Source organism: Oenanthe melanoleuca, chromosome 5 (genome assembly GCF_029582105.1).
Source record: "Oenanthe melanoleuca isolate GR-GAL-2019-014 chromosome 5, OMel1.0, whole genome shotgun sequence".
NCBI classification, from domain to species: Eukaryota; Metazoa; Chordata; class Aves; order Passeriformes; family Muscicapidae; genus Oenanthe; species Oenanthe melanoleuca.
In genome coordinates, this window is record NC_079339.1 from 6,024,266 (window position 1) to 6,043,589 (window position 19,324).

Sequence of the window (19,324 nt, forward strand, 5' to 3'; positions counted from 1 at the left end):
ATCAGTCAAATATTGAAATAGTCAAATTCCCATCACTGGAAGTAAGGTTTCCTTGAAAATTATTGTATTGAAAACATAGCCTTCATCCCAACTTCCACACAGTTTTTGGGAAGAAATGCTGGCTCTGACCCACGCTGCAGTCAGTACAAGATCCTTTGTTTGCAAGACAAACAGCAGTAGGAAGACTGAGTGGTATTAGTTTACCACTACAGCGTGGTATCTGCATCAGAAAGAGATGATTCTTAAAAACTTCCTGTCAATACGTGAAAAAAAATAAATACCTCCCTTTTGCTATCTGAGAACAGATACTTAAGAGACACAAAGTGATCCTGAAAAATACTGAAGTCCGGGCACCAACCCACAGGCGAACCACAGTAATTTCCTCGTCTATTTATTGGAGGTGCTGTGGTGTTTGTCAAGCCTACGTGCCTTTCTGTTGCTCCAAATTCTTGTCCTGTCCTTATCCCACAACTTCTCCAGACATGGGAAGATGAAAGTCTGGAGTATACACCCACAGGTTCCCCAATTCTCTTCCTTTCAGCATGTTCTAGCTTTGCTGTTTTCATACATATAGCATGTAGCATAGACAACTCATACACTTTAGATTCTGTTTATCATTTTACAAATGATAATGTAAATGGAATGAACCCTTGTACAAGAGGTAAGACTCAGCACTTGCAAAGGCACTCGTATCAATAAGAATAATCTATAGTACCTAGAATGGAAAGGTACTAACCCCTCCCATAATCTGCAAGATTAAACTAAAATCATGCCCCAAACAAGAAGCAAGTAAGAAAAAAAGGAAAAATATCTCTGTTTTTCTATAAACAAACAATATTAGCAGAGATAGCCCTACTCAGATTTATCCACCTAAGTCTTCTTTTCAGAAGTGAAAGAGGAAAGAGGCCTTGATTAATTGTCCTTCACCCAGTTATCAAGAACTATGCCAACGTTTTCAGGGTTTTTTTATTAAAACCCAAGTGCTGTGATGCTTTCCAAATGTTCTTGGTCCCAGAGCTTGTGCTTCATACAAGTACATCCTTTCTTACCCACAGTGTTTTCTGCATCCAGCTGGAACTAATCATCAGAATTACAGGCTTTTGTTTAGACAAATATCTACAGTATGAAAATATAGAGGTTTCAGGGGAAAAAACCCTGAAACAGATTTTATGCAGAGGACAAGGGATATAATAGTCTATAATAGATTATATAAAAGCCAGCCAACTCTTATCTGGAGCAAAGGAAGACAGGGATACTCCCCTCAGCAGAACAACTCAGACAGGATGATGATGGGAGGACAGGTTCTCACCTAAGCAATTTTTCACAGAGCCAGTGGGGTCCTTGTCATGTCATTTTTGGCACTGGGACAAAGTTGATAAGCACTGATGGTTCTGAAGTACTAAACTTCACTTGACAAGGCTTATTAGCACTGGCTTGGAGCCTAACAGACCCAAGCTGTCTCTAACACTCAGTTTGGGCCAATTTGCCTGATGCTCTCCAACACTGGGAAAAAGGCAGAGAGGCCAGATCTGGCTCTGCAGAGCTCCCTCAGGTTTGGCATCATTGGCTTGGGACTGTGCCAGTGGAAGTGAAGACATTTCTTTTCCCCACGTCCTTCAATGGATGTGGGAAGACACAGATTTGGTCCAGCTTTCATAGGTGATACACCTGGCTGGGAGTGAGCAGATTCTTCACAGCTCAGTTCACATGTGTCTGCTCAAGGCATTGAGACTCTACAAAGGGAAAAGAGTATAGTAGAAGGCTTCTTCCCTCTGAGATCTGTTGTATTTCTATACAATGAGTAAAGTTAAATCTCCATTTATTGGTGCCTTTTTTTTTAATCCCTCATCATCTAAGTATCTGGATGGCCTCGCCTCTGCCACCTCTCTGAGTCAGAGTTACCAGATACCAGTTCCCACACCCTGCAGGACCCTGTGTTAATAAGAGTGCACTGAAATGCAAAGGATGAAGACTGCTGTACCTAAAACAGGCACTGTTACATATTTGTCCTGGACCTGCCAAAGGGTTGTCTCCCCAAACACTGCAAGTAACTGCACGAACACCACCCCTATGAAGATTCCTATGTTCTGCCTTAGAAGAATCATGGAATGGTTTGGGTTGGAAGGATCCTTAAAGATCACCTAGTTTCACCTCTCACTATCCCAGACTGCTTCAAGCCCCTCCAACCCAGCCTGGAACACTTCCAGGGATGGGGCAGCCATAGATTCTCTGGGAAACAACAGTATTTTTATAGTCAGACAACAAAGAGCTCTGTAAGCATATGCACCTGACAAAAGCAAGCCATAAGCATAATTCTCATTTTTCTCACATGAGGAAAACTGCTGGGGATGCCCAGCTGACTGCAGGTCTCATGAGTAGGGGAGACAGTCCCATCCACCACACCCTCCTGAATGAGCAAGTGGAGTAACATCATAGGAGGCAACACAGACCAAATGAGTCCTTCCAGCCCTGTCCAGCATTCCTGACCCAGCACATGCCCTCTGCATGCCTCTGGTTATAACCTGATCCGTCTTCCATAAGCAACCTACTACATGCATCCCACTATCCAACAGAGCAACACTCTCTCTTCATTGAGAATAATGACTTGAAGTGACTTTTTTAGCTGCAACATCCTGGAACTGGTTACAGACTCCAGTCCTGAATGAAATTCAGTTCTTGCGACACACTCATGGAACATTAAATTATAGCGATTGTCAAAATTTCCTCATTATTTATACTCCAGACAGCTGCTGTTGCTACAGCAAGAACAGCAACCACCCTCTTCAAAGCAGCAAGGAAAAATGATAAATGTTTCTGATGGCTTGCTTTTTACAGAGCACTTGCTTCATGGTTTCAACAAGATTGATAACTTCCAAGAAACAACAAAAAACGAAAGGAGTAGAGCAGAACAGAGTGTGGGTTTTGACTTAAGACGTCAAGCTCTCCTTAAATCTTTATTTCATTTTACTACATGAGTAGCTGTGCACATGTTGAAGTCATGAAGGCAGGGGCAGTCAGAAACAATCATAAAAATAAAAAACATTAAAATAGCTTCACACAGAGAACGGATATATCCAAGTGTCCCAAAGCAAGCATTTACAATACCAAGGGAAGATATTGGAATTTATGTTGCAAAATGACTTTTTGTCAAGATACAGAAGGAAGTAACCTTGTTTGAAGCATCATAAATTTTAAATGCTCTTCTTTTAAATGCATTTCAAAAACCATTTTTTTATTACTTGTGTTCTTAATAAAATTCTGCTATATCTTTAGATTCAGCAATACTCACAGCAAATATACTCCTGAGGTATTATATGCTTTTAATTTTCCTAGACCGATCTTTGGTTCTCCAGGTCTGAATACTAAATACAAGCAAGATATAAACCAACTTCTTATCTGTCAACAAATTGCATCTTGAATTTTATGATTTTTTTTTCATTTTATTCATATTGTTAATTTACTTTATTTCATTTCAAAAGATACAGGAACTCTTAATCATGCTTTGAAATATCTCATTCCTTATTTCTATAAATTTCTGCTTAATTATGTGATATTTCAGAAATATAAAGTAGCAATATAAGAATAATCTCAATTGTAAATACGTGATAAATTATATGGCCTAATTCAACTACTGTGGAGTACAATGGAGCAAGAACTGCAATATTAATGTTCTGAAGGTTATACTTTTAGTTCACTACTGTGAAAAATTGATTTAAAATGGTTATTAAAAGTCTCAGACTTTGAAATCCCACCCTATCACTCAGCCATGCACACACAAACAACCACTTTACTACTTACCATTTGAGACCTATTTTTTGGGCAGCCATTGATGTCTTCAATCTTTTCATTTGCTGAAAAGAAAAAATAAAAAATAAAAAAAATAGGTAATAAGGCAAGAAAACTAAAGCAAGGGCATTTATTCCAATGATTTCATGAGCATTTGCTACCAGGTCAGTAAAGGGGTTTTGGATTGTAGCTGTCCAGTCAAAGTGAATGTGTGGAACACTGAGTGCCACAAAAAGAAAAAAAGCAGCTGGAGTTCTCTACTGGGTCATGCCTCCAGAGACAGCTGGGGCAGAAGCCAACTGCTCTGACAACCTCTTGTACAGTAATGGGGAATTCCTTTAAACTGCAAGAAAGATGTGACCTCTGGAAGCTGAATCACTGCTGAGTGGAAAAGTGAGCACTACACATATAGGGATATTAGCATGGCAGTGGGTTTGCTTGGAGGGTGAATACAGATTTAAATCCAAATGGGAAATTTATAATTAATTTAATTTTTTTATTTTTTAAAGCATATATCATGAAACAACTTTCCAAGATTCTTGACCATGGCTTACATGCTAACCCAACCTGCAGAAGAGCAGTTTCCACCTTTAAGGTCAGATGTGAATTAACGAAATCCCTGGAGTGGATAATGTTTGCCTTAGAGTCTGAGTTTTCCCAGTTTCACCTTTCAGCCTTGGATGCTGAAATGACTCTGTTTGAGCCTGAAGAACCAGCTACAACCAAAGTTCAGTTTCCCACAGTTTTTTCACTGTAATAAAGGCAGGTGATCACATCCCCATTTGATTCATGCATTAAAAGCTGTATTTTCTAGCAGTCCCACGTATTCTCAGAATATCAGTCAGAACTCCATCCCACTTCCTGGTTTCCCTCAGTTAGGAGGATCATGTTTGACACAATATCCCAGCAGCAGTCATAGCCATGAGAAACAAAGCAGTGACACAACTTCACTCTTGCCTGATAGGTCCCATTTTACATATCCATGTCACAGCACACCTTTATCCCATGGCAATGCAAAGAAAAATTGATGCTAATCTGAAAGAGACTGCAGCTAAATCCACAGTGTGTTCTCCAGAGTGGTCCATCAGCTCCTACACACGAAGAGCACACATTGCTTCCAGGAATGCCATCTCAGCTTTGGTCATACAGAAACAAAGACAAATTCATTAAATCCCATTTTCCAAGTCCTGTGCATCCATCTCGTAATATTTACCATCTCTCACTTAAGTACCATGCAATATCTTCATCAACTAAATTTATAACTCTTAAAAATAGATAGCTGTATTCCTATAAATTGGCACCATTCACAATTACTCAAAAGGAGACTAACAGGCTTGGGAACAAGCTGGCTCTTGTTTGGGACACATGTACAGAGATACCTCCAAGAACCCAGGTCACACATACATTCATGGATTTAAACACAGCTACTACGTTTATATGGCATTACTAAGGCATATAGTACTTACACATTCTTTTACAGGCTCATAAATTTTGAACTGAAATGAACAAGAATGATGTGAATACACTTTAATTGACTTGCTTTTATACACAGCACAAAATAACATTTTAAAAAAAACCCTCTCCTGCACTGCATATCAAAGCTTTCTTACTATGTAGTTAGGGAAAAAGCTTGGATTTTGCAGGTTACAGATAAAGCTGGTTCTAGGGGCAAAAAGCTCTCCTCATCTTTGTGACAATGAGATGCAGCTGCCTAAAGCCATACACAGCAGATACAAGTAACTTTTCTTCACTATTAATTCGGATGAACAAACCCAGAATGATTAAATATGACTTTTCTTTCACATGAAAAAGGTTCTTTGAAAAAGAAAACCTCCTCAAACTTCAACTTTTGAAACCTTGCAGACCTTCTCTTAAATATTAGCCAAAAGGCAGCTATAAAAACGTGCAAAGGTGATCAAAGCAATAATTGGTTATGTATTTTAGAAGAAATAATTTCAATTTCATATAGGTTTTCACAAGTCAATACTCAAAGAAGTACATTTAATTATTTGGTAGAAGGAACCAAGTCCACATTCTGATGGTGACATTCTTTCACATGAGTTCTCATGCAGAAATTGCCTACAGCTGTATTAAGGCAGGGTAGCTAGATAGGCATGAAAGGAATCAACACCGACCTGCTCCTGGGTTTCCAAAAACCTTTCCTGTTAAAGGAAACGGATATAGGAAGGAGCATTGTTCATAGTGAATACCTGTCAACACACAATCATCAATTAATTCATGACCTGTTTTTTCACCTCTGTAACTGCAGGGCAGATCTACAATGCTACTGAGATATAATGTTGTTCTACAGCAGAGAGACAAAATGTTTTTTAACATATTCCAGTAGAATCACTGGAAGATGCTTCACAGTCATCCCAGAACAGGGCTTGTAGATCCCTGCCTTAAACCCAGAAATAGCTCCCTCACAGCATCTCAAACACACACAATAAATATGCATGCACTGATGTCCTGCTCCTGCATTGCTGGCTTCTTAATTTGCATCTCAAATCTGCCAGTTTGCTTCTAACAATGGTTGTCCTAATTCCCATTAGCAGTCTTTCCCATTCCATACATCTCCATTGGCCCATGTATGTGTTTTGTGGCATCCTCAGCACCAGATGGATGAGCCTCTGAAGGAACTAATGAAGGATCCAGGCCCAAGGGAAGAGAGACAATATGTAGCTCTACATGGAGAAAATTGTTCAAAACTTTCATTATCTGCAAGCATTAATGCACTAATTTAAGAGAACTAAGGGCTTTGGATAAAATAACTGAGCCTGCACTTGAGATTTGTCCTAATGGTAAGTGATTTTCCTCATCTGAAAACTCATTATGAAAGATTTCTTTTCCTGCCACAAAAAAATTATATCACTTCTCCTTTCCCAGCTGTATATCGATCTCCTAAATCCAACTGGAGGCAGGAGGTTCAACAGAGGAGACAGTATCATTGTTAATTATATTCAGAAAAGTGCCCATGAGGTATTAGAAATAGTGAGGGCTAACAGGATCCTAGCAGAAAAAAATATCTCATGAGTTGTTTTTTTTTTTTAACATTCAGCCACGTGGAGTAATACTGCTGTGTCAGGAAATGTTATCAACAACATCCAATATTCTTCTACTATAAGACAAGGCTTTTTCAAATTAATTAGCAAAGCCACTGAAGGAAAATGATCTACCTAATTCCATGCAGTTTGATGAATTCCCCCCACGTACTCTGTGTTAGTGTTGAAGATAAAAACGGGGATTGTCTGAGCAAGCTGGTGGATGCTTGGCACAAACACAGAAAGTCACTCACCTACAACTTGGATTATTTCAGCTAGCAGGACTCCATCAGTCACATCTTGCTGTAGGTCCTTTATCAATCTCTTGTGACCAGATTTTGCTAGATAGTGATTAGCCCAATCCGTATAAATCTGTTAGGAGACAGACAAACAGAAATAAGCTGTTACATAACACAACCTGAAAAATGAGAATTTTGTGTTTCTCCCCCTGTCCAAAAGGCTGATTTCAGATTGCTGCTTTTTTTCTTCTCCTCCTCGAAACAGCATTAAAATTCAAGGCCTTATGCAAGTGTTCAGCTTACTACAGTATGGATTTTTCTGTTCAGCAACTTGACATCAAAGCTCAGGACAGATGATAGCAAGCTCCTGAACATGTTACAGCTTGAATGGACCATCAGGTCAGCAGAATATTCTACAGTAGCAGTAAGTGTGCACAAGAGATTTCAATTTTCACCCAAGTTATGTTTTGAGTTTTTTTGCATTTTCCCTTTGACATTTTTTCTTCATAGCTGTTATTGACAAAGTTTTAAAGGTTCTTTTCCCAAAAAGGCTTCTGGTGGATATTAGGCATACAGCAGTTTCATCGTGAGGAAACTCCTTTATTGTATTACCAAAGAAACCTTTAAAGGTCCTAAATATTCACCAATTCTAATAAACTCCATCTCACAGGTTAAACAGGCCTATTAAATTACTTTTAATCTGTTATGCAAACCTCCAGCTGTTTTTTGAAAATACATTTCAAAATGTATTACATGGAAACTAAGCACACCAAGCAGCCAAAATCTCTTTTATTCATATTAAGTACTGCCCATCATATGCCAGCATAACTTATTCGAGATCATCAGAAAACTTATAAAAACTTTTCATGCTAGGTTATCAAAAAGAAGCTAAATTATTTCATTAGGAATTTCTGCTTATGAATTAAATAACAGTATTCTTAGCATAGATTTTGTAAAATTACCTATTATGTTCCAAAGAAATAGGGTAAAAACAATTAAATATCAGGATTTTACCTTTTAAATATCTAAATATTAATATTCACCCCTACTCTGAAGAGTGTCTAGAATACTGGAAACACATTCATCCTAATCCAGTCTACCAGTAAGCAGATGTAGATTCAATGTGCTTCTGGGAGCAGGATCCATCCCAACCCTCACAGACCCTACAAACCCCTGTGGGGATGACAAATGCCTCAACACCAGGGTGAGACAGTCACTGACCCAGAGGGAACAGTGGTATTCAGTCCTCAAAAACCCAGGGAAAGCTCTCCCCGTGCACTGCCCAGGAAATACTGTTTTCCTTCACAGCTGCTGACAGACGGAAAGAAAAGAGCATGGGGAGATGGGCGGCTCTTTGGGCTGAGCAGCTCCAGCCTCAGGAGAGGTGCTGCAGCCCCCTGACCATCTCCATGGACCTCTCTGCACCTCCAGTAACTCCACATCCTTCTTATCCTGGGGGCCCAGGGCTGAGCAGTGCAGGTCTTCTGAACTACTGACCCACAGCTACTCATTCCAGAAGCATCTCAAGCCTTGCATTTCCAATGTGGTGATGATGTCGTCCTTCATGGGAATCAAAAGCCAGCTGCCGTGTCTAGGGGGCAAGGATTTGCCACAAGACAGAGGAACCTGGATGTGATACAAGGATTGCAATTTCACACTCCTCTTGCACTTGCTGGTTCAATGTTAATACGAAAAAATGAAGAACTGAGATTTTGACTAGAGCTGTTTTTGTTATAAAGTCTTCATTTGTATTTCTTTTTTTTAACCTGTAAAACATAACTGGTAGCAGCCATGAACAAATCATTTAATATCTGAAAGATATGCCCCTATTTTACACCATTTATCCTTTACTTTCCTCTTCAGACCAGCAGGATGTGCATTTCCTATGCCAACAGCATCATGGGCTTGAACAGAAAAACACACTGGAACACCACAGTGAAAAAATAAAACAACCCAGAGCTGAAAAACATCTCAATGAAATAAAGGCCGAGTACACGAGTGACTTCCCCAGCTGACAGAAAAAAGGGGCAAAACACCCACGCTGCACAAACCAGACTCTGTGTTCCTTAGCTCCTTTTACAAGTAAACATTTTCCATAACAGGAAAATATTTTAAAATATTCAATGACTTCAAGGAACAAGGAGTAACTTAACCTACTTTTCTGTACATGGCTTCTGCTTTCTTATCTAGGAGTGAAGACATACGAGGAAACAGGTTGTAAACCATTTATTTTGCAAGTGCAAGGGTCCACCCCCTCACATCACCCCTGCAATTCAGCTGACAAGGAACTTATTGAACACAATAACCGTGTTTCCTTTAATGGAGGGCTGCAATTAATATCCTAATTTATCACTGAAAGACTTTCAGAAAATTTAAGATTATACTTTGATGCATCAGTTTCATCCTGGATAATTTCCATAATGGAGATCATCATACAGTTGGACAAATCCTTGGATCAGTGCTATAGTTAAAACAGGAGCAGACCCCTCCTGGCACAGCCTGAAATCACAGCAACAGCAAGACCTTGAGAGCTAGCCAGGATTGATTTTTAAGTCAAATAACAGTGTAAGAATGTGTGGCTGGCATTGCACAACTGCTATCCTGTACCTGCTTCCTACTGCCCTAATTCCTATTGCACCCAGGAACACCAGATCCTATATTAATATCCTGGAAATAAACAGAACTGCATCAAAGAAATCCCCAAACTCCCTTAAATCATCCTAGTAAAGAAGACAACTTGAAAGACTCCAAATACCTACTGCCCATGATAATGCAAAAAGAAATTCCCTCTGATGGCAAACTATGCCTGTAAACCCCACTCTGTGTGCTGAAGTCAGCTTGCTACAAGCAGAGCTTTTATGCTTATTATGAAATGCACACCAGTATAGAGGAAATATTTGTTTCTGGGGTATTTAAGGGTGTGGAATATTTTTCATTCCACTAGTTGATTAGGAAAACATTTCACAGGAAAATACATATACTAAATACATATATAACAAACCTGCACCTCTCTTAAAAATATTATCACACAATATTATTTTGCAGTAAACATAACATGCAAATTATTATTTTTTAACTGTCTGGGATATAGATTTACAAGTTCTGAAGCATTCTTAGGCATACAGTATTACCTAGGCTTATTGTAGCATCTCCTCATGGTCACCACTGATTTTTATGCCATATATTAAGCTAATCATTGAAACTTTCCAGGATGTTTTCAAAACCTGTTTGTTGCAAGTCTTTGTAATGTACTACACAAATAGATTTCTAATGTTTCTTTTCCTTTTCCATACAAATAAGTGAAAAAAAATATAATTGCACAATGGCTGCTATTTCTAGATGCATGAAATACTTTTCAAAGCACACAGTGTTTTCAAATATTCAAAACCAGGCAAGTAATTGGAAAAACAATAATAAAAGAAGTAAGAAAACACTGCTGAGAAGTGTTCCATTTTCCTATCTCTGCACATCAGTTATGATTGTTCCTCAGGTATTTTCAGCAAATGGATATGAAATCATGTGTTTGAATGTTCATGTGAAAATTACATGAACTGTTATCTAATTAAAAATATAAAAGATCTTGCGATATGAAATATTCAACCCACTACAACCCAAGAGGTATTGCCTTATTATACACACCAGTATGGGCTTCTCAGTGATTCCACACAGTAGGAAAATCACTGGAGGCAGCTTCCTTACTTCAGTTACAAAAATCAAGTGAATATGGTGATTAGGGCATTATCACCATAAGCAAGTCTTTGTGTCCAACTCAGGTTAATGTTTAACTCGGATCTAAGTCTCAGCTTTTGTTAAAGGTGGACTCAGCTGTTTGGTAGCTTTTTTTTTCTCTGCAGTGTATGAACTTAAGAATCCAATTATCTGGGAACAAATTAAAAACATATGCGAAAGTCTTTTCCTCTCTCTTTCTCCCCCTCCCGACTTTGATCCAGCAGATTTGAATTACGACCATTACAGTTAAGTATCACTTCTGGAAATATTCAGTACATTATGAGTCATAGCTAAAACACTAAAAAGTAGTGCAAAAAACAGTGAGGTTTGGGAAAAAATAATACAAATTCTAAAGATTCTGAAGTCTGTCTGTAAATACAAAGGCCTGAACACTGTCTTCCATCAATAAGATTGAAGAATTTTGAAATTTAATGAGGTTTCTCCCCACAGCCCTTTCCTTAGCCTCACATCTGTTTCTTTAAAGCACATTTCAGATGAGAAAGGGATATTGCTTTCCAGCCAGGAGACTCCTGAAATTCCTCGGCAGTCCAAGCCTCCTAAAGTATTTCTGGCTGTGATGAGAGAGCACATCCACCACAGCCCAGCACACCTGAGCCCATCTGCCCTGTATCTGAACACTGAATCAACAAAAAGGTGCCTGTGGCAGAACTGGTTGCTTATTCAAGCCCACACAGCCACCCCCAAGCACTTAAAGAAGGCTAGGGAGCAGAACTGACCAGCAAAACCAGGATACAAAGCACAAATAAAGTCAAGGGAGCAATAAATCCAGAAAGAACCTTTAGAGACTCAGTAGATTAGTGGGGCTGCAATTATAATGTGTCAGGTATTATCTGGGGTCTCCTTTAAATGGAAACTACCTGATGCTTTTGCCTCTGAGTCAGTATTCTGAAATATACCCATGGAAAGGAAAGGATTCACACAAAACTATGTGAAAAGAATGTCTCTCTTCTATGGCAGTAGAAAATATGCCTGAATCTCTTCCTTGTTAATCATTTCCACACACACACACACAAATCTAATTATAATCAACGCCCAAGTAAATTTTCAAATCTTTCTTTCTGCTGTCAGTTCTGAACTAATCAGACTTCAATTGTTTTCTCCCAATAATTATCATGAATCAGGCTCTCATGAATCTGGTAACAGCTGAAGAGTATCTTTTTGACATTATGTGGCATAATTAGAGCAGAGCAAGGCTTTTTTCATCATTGAATAGCAGGGTTAGTCACACCGATGAACTTCCATTCCACCACAATGCAGTGCCTGTGCTGCTGCTAACCAAACCACACTGCCTGCTGAAGTTCACAGAGAACACAAAAACCACCCCAAAATCTAAAAATAGCCACAAGACACTGAGATGACCTGAAGGGGAATGCCTGCAGTCTTCACAACACTGTGGGGTTTTGGAAAAGCCCGTGAGATGCTGCTGCCCAGTGCCATGGGGCTTGCACAGGTGGAGTCACGAAATCCAATTTTTGACTGGTAACACTAATTGCAGTCTCATGCTGATCCATGCTACAGTCCAACACAGTGATCTCAATAATAGATATCACACTGCAAAGCCCAGAGCTAAACAGCTAAAGCCAAAGGTTTAGCTGAAAAACCCATCCCTCTGAAGCATCTGTGGCTCCAAAGGAGCATAAGAAGGATAATTGCTGTTTTGAAAGCAGTAACAGATTATGACCCTTACAATATTTTGCTGAGTTAATGGCAAAAGGACAAGGAAGCACATGGTAAAAAAAAAAAAAAAAAAAAAAAAAAAAAATTTTAAAAAATCAATTTTTACAGCATTTGTCACAGACCTTTTTTCAAAGATTGATTAAAATATGTGGCCTTAGTTACCCCTACATGCTTCTTAAATCCTATCTGTACATCTGTACCAAGACACAAATCCCAAAAAAAGGGTAGTGCCAACTCTTCCAGCATAAACAAAGCTTTGCACTGCTATCCAAAAAAACTGTTTCATGGTTTTTTCACTGAAAGTAATTTCTTGCAAAATAAAACAAAACAAAGGCTTAAAAAGCAGGACAGAGGATGGAGAACGTGCGTCCACTTTAGCAGCAAAATTATCTTCCTGGAATGTCACTGTATGCTAGGTTGGATGGGACTTTGGGCAACCTGGTCTAGTGGAAGGATAATCTTTAAGGTCCCTTCCAACCCAAACCACTCAGGTTCTGTGATAGCTGTCACACACATATGCATATACACTACTAATTAGTATTTAATATGATGCTAGTATTCTAAATTACCTAAAGTGCTGGAACTTTTGAGTTATCATCAACTATTGAGAACTGATCTATAATCATCTGCAATTCCCACTTGATTCCCACAATTCTGGGGAAACAGAGGTAACTCTGCTTCTTTTTTTTCATTTCTTAAGGCAACTCAACTAAATTATTCATTCTACTCAGATGTGCAAGTGTTTGTTGCAACTGCTTTGAATTATTACCCAGTTGGTGGGGGATATTCTTCTGAATATTACATTTTACTGGACACTCGTGTACATTAATTAGCTTTTGGAAGTTAAATAGAGAAATGGGTAATTTAAACACCACTGGGACTACTTATTTCTCTCTCTTTAAAGCCTTATTCCCAACTGAGAAGGGCTTTTCTCATGCATATGACTACTATTCAAAAGCAATGGGCTGACTCACAGCACACAGAGCCAAGCATATGTGTCAGTTTTAGTAGGCTTGCAACCTTTCCAGGAATAGAGTCTTAGACTGTCCACACTTCAGAGCAGGCACTGAGTGTGTTTAGAGCAAATATTTGGTGAATACTAAGAAAGCATCATGCTTTCAATTGTCCAGCTGGCAACTTTCCTACTCTTACTGTACTGAATATTGTACTATATTTAATATAAAAGAGGAGCAAAGAGAGAATTTTTCCCCCCAGTTGCAAGGTTTCTGAACCCTGTTGCTGACAGGTGCTGCCTACACAGAGGGTTGGATACTTCTCACCAGAGCAGCCCCGAAGGTGAAGCAAGGACAGCGATTGTGCCGGCATCCGGCACGCTGTGCTCTCAATGCTCCCATTATCCACGTTTGCCTTATACAAATCCCTGTCAAGCTGGAGACACACACACCACGCCAAGCAGGTGGCCACTCTCTCATTCCCCCTTGAAAAACAAACCCCATGAAGTCCTGAATAAAATGAGACTGCACTCACACCTGCACCGATCCTTTCGCGTTTCCCAAAATGAAATGGAGTTCAGTTTGCTGAGCTGATCGGCAAAACCCATTCCAAGTCACATTTGGCCACAGTGAAACAACTGAATTGACCTCACGTCAACAAATTATAATCTACCTCAAAGAACAAAAGCAGCAAATGCACTATTTTTTCCCAGTGTTTTCTAAAAAGTCACTTGAAGTGCACAGCAAGTTATTTTCAAATATCACAGTTCTCATACACAAAATATACCCATTTACATCTACTACCACACACAAACAGCAACAGAAATGGGCTTATCTGAAAACATGATGCATATCTACTCAGAAGAGAAACCACAGAAAATCCTAAGCAGCTGCAGAAGAAAGGGAAAAAAAACGCAAAACAACACTTCTAAGGCTGAAGTTACTTTTCAACAGCACCACTGCCATGATTAAGGAGCCAAGAACTGCTTACTGTTTTATAATGATCACAGGAAAATTTACTTCTCCCACGCACAGGGACCTGGAAAGTCATACTACTTATTGGCATATTTAACGTGAATATATTCTGCTTGAGTCCAGCTTACTCTTCCTTCTCAAGGGGTCCACACTTAAGTGATTATATATATGCTGGCATGTGGAGCTTGGGTGGTTAATTTTAGCTGAAGACATGTAAGCACTGTGCTCAGATTTCTGACATAGTCACACTTTACAACTCCCACCCCTCCTGCAACTCTTCCCTTATACCCCCACTGCTCCCTTCTCTTACTGTGGTCTAACACAGAGTTCCAATGTTTGGCATCAATTTCAAACAGGATCAGTACATTTTATCGTATCAAGGCTATTTACAGCAAGAATAAAATTCAACAGGTCTTTTGTGTTGGACACTGTAGGCATTAAAAGAACAATTAAAGAAATTGCTGGGGTTTTATTTGACTTGTTTTGTTTTGGGTTATTTGTGGTTTTACAGTCAGGAGGCTTTCTACCTAATTATAGAGACAATGCCCATTATGTAAATACTCCTAACATCAATGGAAATTAATGCTCTATAAGGAAACCCAAGATTTTGCATGACAAAGAACTCCAGGTACACCCCTTTTTAAAACTTTGGACCATTCACGATATTTGAAGGTTTTATCGATCACAAACGAAAACGAAAAAGCATCAGGCTGAATGAGACCTGGAATGGACACACACAGCCTGGTGCAGCAAGGGCTGCCTGCCCTCTGGCAATACCCCACCATGTTCAAGTCAGCCCTAATTCCATTGTCTGGCCACTGTTGCTGGCGTTCCTTAAAAATACAGAGAATTGGCACTTGTAAGATGCTTGGCTGGAATTCTTTATATTAAAAAAAAAATAACACAGCCAATGTTGCCAAGGTGAGAAGGGCTGCTCCACATGCTCTCCTGCCAAACTGAAGGATAGATGTCTGACATTTTCACTGTTGATTTTTCAAAAAGCACCCTCCTGCCAGAGTCAGATCCATGCGGCTCTTTTAACTGCTCCATGAAAAGCAAACAGCCTGGGAGCCACAGCGTCTCCAGACCAGCTCTCGCCCCAGCAAAGCCCCTCACCGTGGCAGAGGTGGGTGTTTGCTTTGGGGAGGTGGGGGTGAGAGGGGCTTTGATGCAGTCTGAGGAGAATATGATGTACTGTGACATGAAGTAGCTGCTTTGCCCAAGCAGCTCAGATGGCTGAGGCTCTAATGTGCTCAGGACTGCGCTGTGAGTAAAACTCTGCTCATGCAGACAGGCACCAGGCTGAGTGTGAAAGAGGGGGATGTTTGCACGTGTTCCCCCAAAACCACTGAAGATGGGAGAAGGATCTAACAACTCCAGGCTGCTACAGCCTTAGAACTTCTCCTGTAAGCACCCAACACTCCATGTGATCAGCCCCAAAACTCCATGTAGTCTTGGCTTGTGACAGTAAATAAGTCTTCTAAACTTTTCTAAGAAACATAGACTTATTTTTTCTATCTGGAAAATCTATGAGAGATAGTTCCAAACAGCTGCTGTAATTTCATCGGTATTTTTTCACCTGGGGTCACAAATCTGTGTATTTGCAGTATCATCTCCTCTGGGCAGAAAGCCATGGCCACAGGAGGGATCAGAACAGATGAACTATCACTGCTGGATTGGACTCTGAGAAACAAAGAGCGAGGAAAAGATATAATATCCAAGAGATAATCTGAAGAGGGCTGGAAATGGAACCTGATTTGCCATGTAGCATTTTAAGAACAAACTCACTCCTCTATTTCATTTTCTCTTGATTGCTTAGAGGATTAATTTGTCAAAAAAAAACTTTCACAGATGTGAAACAACTTCAAGCAAAAGTAAAATTATTTTTTAAGGCACATGATACTAAACCCTTTCAACTCGTAGCAGTGTATGAACATGAAAGGTATTTGATCCAAACACTGAGGCCAGGAAACATTGCAAAAGCTTTTCTTAATTTTTAACAAACCCAGTTTGCTGTGGGGATTAGGGAATTACAGAAATTGGCCTTGGTCTCACACCAAATCCTAGTCCTCTTTTAGCCAAGAAGGACTAGCCAACATTCCCTTTTAGGTCTGCTTAGTGCTTGATGGACAAAAATGAGACTTCAAATTCAGGGCCTGGGTAGGCTCAATCCATATCAACACTGCAGTCACCAGCCAAATATCCTCCTCTTGCACAAACAAGAGTCTAATGCCACTCAAAAAAGAGTAAGTCATCTGCACTACCTTCCTCACTCTGTAAAGTGTAATTTAGTTCAGTGTCCAAGGCTTTTCACAAGAGGCAATGCCTCTGGAGCTGCCAGAAGCTGGTGAGAGGCAGCACTCTCTGACACTTGGAACAACATAAAGCAACAGGCAACCAACACATGGATGAAAAAACACTGCAACTGAGTTAAGAAGGCCAACCTATTCATCACTTTATCTGCCAAGCAAGATCAATACAAAATTTGGAGATGGAAGGAATGAAGAAAGGAGGAAACAAGACCCAAAACTTGAGCAAAGACTTGACCGCATGACTGCTTCAAGCATATACTCAATTCTCAATTAGTGAGCGCACATTTAAGTCTTCTGAACAGGAATGCTGAAGTACTGAACAGTACTGAAGTTGGTAGTTAAATAATCACATATTAATTCCATTGTTTCTAAAGCTTATTGATGGTAGGAGTAAGAATGAGAAGAGCCAATTACCTTTCCAAAGACTTTTCTTATATTCTACCCATATTTCTACTTCTAACACTCCTCCAGCTCCTGGGCACTGTCAGAAATGGGACAGTTGGCTAGACAAATCCTAGGTGTGACCTACTTTTGAAATGCCTATTTTTATTTTAAGTTGCATTTTTAAGATAGTGAAAAATATTTTGTGACAGCTAAGCATTAATTTGTGTGGCAGAAACTCCATCCCAAAGACCCACAAAAAGACTAAGAATGTCAGGAGGATCCATCCCAACAGCTCCTCTTCCTCCTAGCCATCAAAATAAACAACCAATCTTTCAGAAAACTTCAGATAGTTTAAAAAAGACTAAACAGGTGCCAGATTTCCCACCTTTTTAAAATCTGGTCCTCACTTTTCAGTAGAAAGGAAATATTCATATGTATTTGTATCAACCTACAGATGAAGGGATTCAGCCCATACAGGTGTTTGGCACTAAATGTTTTGTCAATGAAACCTTGAGGCAAAATTCTTGCCTTTGAATATACTAACAACCATTTATACCTAGGTGGAAGCATTTTTGATTTTGTTATGTAATTCGCTATATTGCCACACAGCCCCGAAATCAGGCTACAGAAAAAAGCTTCCTGCATACCTGGGATCAGGAGATGTTTGCCATATTTTACAGAAAATAAGGTCATCTTTATAAATTGCTCCTGCTAAGCACTTACAAGTTTTTTCTTTTTTCCTTCCCCAAACAAAACAAAAAAATAAATTGCTGAATTAATTTCCACATACATAACAAATTAACCTAATGGTCTTGCAGTTGGCCATCTGTTTCACAGATACAAATCTAACTGAATTTTCCACTGACTGATAACTTTCTAAATTACATTAAATTGTCAATGCTGACCCTGCTTCCAGCTTAGCTCCTCTTGCTTCGATTTAGAAGGCTGGGAGTGCATTCTGTATCATGATCTATATGCCAATTAGATAGAAGAAAATTTGCAATAGTTAAAGCTGTACATTTGGCACTAGATCAGATTTAAAGGGACAGAGAAGGGCAGTGTCCCCAGCTATGATGCAGACTACGAGAATATAAGAAAAAAGGTGTAGAGTGCAGATGTTATAGAAAAAAATTTAGCTCCCTCTTCTCCACTACAGTCTGTCACAAAGACCTTTTCAATCAAGTGTACTTGTATATTTAAATAATATAATAATATAAATAATATATAAAAATATATATAATAGAAATAATAAATATAAATAAATAAATAATAATATAAATAATATAATTTAAATTAAATATAATTTAAATAATTAAGAAATACCCTTTTCCTAATGGGAAGGAGCAAACCTCTGTACCTAAGTTTAGCTTAGCACTATATAAACAATTAGTAATTTTCATCCCTAAAGGCCACTTACAGGCAGGCTGGCCTAGACCCCAGTTACCAATTCACTGTCTTTGGAATGAAGAATGATTCCCTGCACAGTACAAGAGGAAAATTCTGCTTTTTCATTTCCCACTGACCTTATGCCTTGTTGGGGAAGGAGGAAGGGGGGATGCTACTTCCATCAGAGCCAGCTGCTGTGAGCACTGCTGCAGGCAGGATGCTCACAGACTCAGTAAACCACTGGCCTGATCTGTGATAGCAAATCCTATGCTCCTAATTAGAGAGGTTCACTAAAGCAACACAATCCTATGCTTTCATTGATCTGGCAATTTAAATCAGTGCTGCAGGGTTTTGCTAAAAATGCTGATACTGAACTTTTAACACCTCCTTCTACATATTTAAAAAAAAAATCCAGTAAAGTAAAACTTACAGCAGTCCAGAATTAATAATTTAAAGGTATATTTTATGGTTGATCAAGAAGTGACACTACAGGCACAATTGACAAAGGTAAGGAAGTTTGGGCATCTCTGTCTGGAAGCCTCCTCACACAGCCATCAGCCACTTAAAGGCCTCCTGTATCTTCCTGAAAAAATCGTTCAAGCAAAAGGAATAATTCTTGCACTGCTCCTGAAGGTTTCTTCAGAAATATATACATATAGTCTTCTAATAGAACTGTCACAAGGCAGATCAACTGTAGGCTACACCTATTTCCAGCAGAAAGAGTTTTAACATAAAGATATTTAATGGGAATTTCCAAGTCTTGAACAGCATGGCTTATACCAGACTAAGACTATTATCAGTTCCTTATGATTTTTCCTCAT

The 19,324-nt window shown here is 39.2% G+C and overlaps 1 protein-coding gene across 2 annotated transcripts in view; it reads right to left on the reverse strand.

Annotated features, from left to right (window-relative positions):
• Nucleotides 1–19,324, reverse strand: part of NAV2 (neuron navigator 2) — a 199,399-nt gene that overhangs the window by 138,464 nt on the left and 41,611 nt on the right. For both annotated transcript variants that reach the window (XM_056492748.1, XM_056492747.1), the window contains exons 2-3: nt 7,082–7,199; nt 3,799–3,851 (exon numbers count right to left, since the gene is read on the reverse strand). In XM_056492748.1, the coding sequence (XP_056348723.1) occupies nt 3,799–3,851; nt 7,082–7,199 (171 nt within the window). The remainder of the gene's footprint in view (nt 1–3,798; nt 3,852–7,081; nt 7,200–19,324) is intronic.